The sequence below is a fragment of the Ochlerotatus camptorhynchus genome, unplaced genomic scaffold (assembly GCF_037179485.1).
Source record: "Ochlerotatus camptorhynchus isolate MF236.1 unplaced genomic scaffold, CSIRO-AGI_Acam_v1.1 ptg000015l, whole genome shotgun sequence".
Taxonomy (NCBI): domain Eukaryota; kingdom Metazoa; phylum Arthropoda; class Insecta; order Diptera; family Culicidae; genus Ochlerotatus; species Ochlerotatus camptorhynchus.
Genome location: NW_027040507.1, coordinates 2,975,385 through 2,977,673, shown reverse-complemented (window position 1 = coordinate 2,977,673; position 2,289 = coordinate 2,975,385). Strand labels below are relative to the sequence as shown.

Sequence of the window (2,289 nt, the reverse complement as noted above, 5' to 3'; positions counted from 1 at the left end):
AAGCTACACTCCGAACGTAGTTTGGTGGTTTTGAAACCTTGGCCCAATATTGCTTTAAACTAGTAGTTCAAGCAATATCATACCTTTCCATTCAAATCTTTAATGAGATTAAAATTGTATTAACTGGACTTGAAAAAAAAACATACATCTAGCTTTAAAACCATTCCAACAATCTTGTATCGATAAAGATATGTTTTCGTTCTCAAACAGTTCAACAAACACAATGTCATTTTCGAGTCTTTATTTATTGCCCCGGCAGGTTATTCCGATGCCGCTGTCTGCCAGCATGCGTTGTATTTCATTCAAAGACTTACCTTTCGTTTCCGGCACAACAAACGCTACAAATACCACTGACAGAGCGCTAAAACCGGAGAAAATAATAAACGTTGCTCCATTGCCGATCGACTGCCGAGCCAAGGGGAACAGCAACGACAGGACGAACGACATGGCAAAGCTAGTCATGTTTGCCAAAGCACTGGCCGGTCCTTTTACGTCCGATGCGAATATTTCGCCCAACATAAGCCACGGCACGGGTCCAAATCCGACAGAGAAAAGCGTCACATAGAGGCACAGTGCTGCGATGGGAAGCCACCCGGCACGGGAGGCCACCTGGCTTGAGTCATCGGAGAGCAGCAGTTGGTAGACTCCTAGCGTAAGCACACTGACGCACATGACGCTGCCCGATGTCAGTAGGAGAACTCGTCGACCTAGGCGATCCACCACCAGCGAGGACAGGAGGGTTCCAAACACTTGCATGCCTCCCATAATGATGGTTGCCAGTTCCGGTTCACCAGCAACGTTGGCCTCCTATTTCGTTGAGCACCGTGGTAGTTATTGGAAACGTAGAGGATTCGTTCGTTAGTGGAAATTTGCAATTACGTGCACGCATAGGTGACACCATCGCGGTACTGGATTCAGACAAGATTATCGAAATAAATAATTCTGCTTCTTCACAAGCAAACCTTATAAGTACATACCTGGAAAATCGAGGTGGAGTAGAACAGCACTGCATTAACACCGGAAGCCTGCATGAAGAACATTATTCCCAGCATGATGACCAGAGCTCGAACAGTCGCTGGTTGACGAAAGGACTTCCAAACGGACATTTTATTGTGGGAAAAACCATCGTCACCGACTGCCATGAGCTGATGCCGCTGACTTTGGATATCGTTGATTTCCAAGCTTGCATCAAAATGCGATCCTCGTAACCAGTGTATTGCAGCGATGGCCTCAGACTCTTGCTTTCGGTGAACCTGACGGACAAAAACGTTGGATGGAAATATAGGAACAAACAAACAACTAAATATTCGAGGCTGTTTCATCTTGAAATCCTGAAATAAGATCCAATTTAAAACGATGAAGCTTACCAAAAATGTTGGCGTATTTGGCATGAAGAAAAATAGCACTCCATACAACACCGGGACGAGTCCACAGGCAACGCTGAGCCAGAATACATCCAGCCGCAGTCCCAGGGCATACGTAGAGACTAAGCCTAAATTAATCATCTGCTGAAAGAAGCTACCTACGGTGCCACGGATCTCTTTGGATGCCATTTCCCCTATGTAGATCGGGACGACCATACAGAATGCACCCGCTCCAAAGCCGGTCAACAAACGGCCCACCAGCATCATTACCACATTGTTCGCCCATATGATGCAAATCCAACCTGAAATGATTGCCCGGAATATAGTTATGAATTTATGACTCTCGGCAAATCCCGTTGCATAATCGCACCAAGCACCGTTGGCAGAACAGACATCAGCAGTGTATTCCTGGCACCGAAGGTTGGCACAATCAGACCTATGGGTAGACTTATGGCGGCGCCACCGAGACCCATCAACGAAACAATCCATGCAAATTGAGACTCTCGAATGTCGAATCCCGCTTCACTATTTTTCACCAACCCGAGCTCCACCGGGGAACTCCATCCGAAGATAGTTCCAATCGAAAACGCTCCCAGCGTTGCTGCAAGTACGAGTCTGATTACGGGACCACATACTTGAAAAAATCACAAACTAAACGCACCTATCACAGCGGCAAGGTACTGCTTCCGATAATGAGGCTGCTCGCTCTGCATAATTGATAGCTTGAACCTTCCCACTCGTGAACACACTTAGCAATGAAGATATTTTCTTTTTTTTTGCGCTGATAGTCGAACTACTCTCAATTGATCTGTTCCAGGCCGAATAGGATAAGCAATATAAATTTAAGACTCGACCTTCTCCGATTTGCAAGGAGCATTGCATAATTATGTGTTATGAGCAATGATTCACATTTTTGCATTAAATT

The 2,289-nt window shown here is 45.7% G+C and overlaps 1 protein-coding gene across 1 annotated transcript; it reads right to left on the bottom strand.

The window, feature by feature from the left end:
- Window positions 1-240: 240 nt before the first annotated feature.
- On the bottom strand, window positions 241-2,087 carry LOC135701712 (facilitated trehalose transporter Tret1-like). The gene is made up of 5 exons (XM_065222572.1): window positions 2,026-2,087; window positions 1,735-1,965; window positions 1,368-1,666; window positions 978-1,253; window positions 241-807 (listed from the first exon to the last, which is right to left on the bottom strand). The coding sequence occupies exons 1-5, from the start codon at window positions 2,075-2,077 to the stop codon at window positions 241-243; spliced, it is 1,425 nt and encodes a 474-aa protein (XP_065078644.1). The 5' UTR covers window positions 2,078-2,087.
- Window positions 2,088-2,289: the final 202 nt, after the last annotated feature.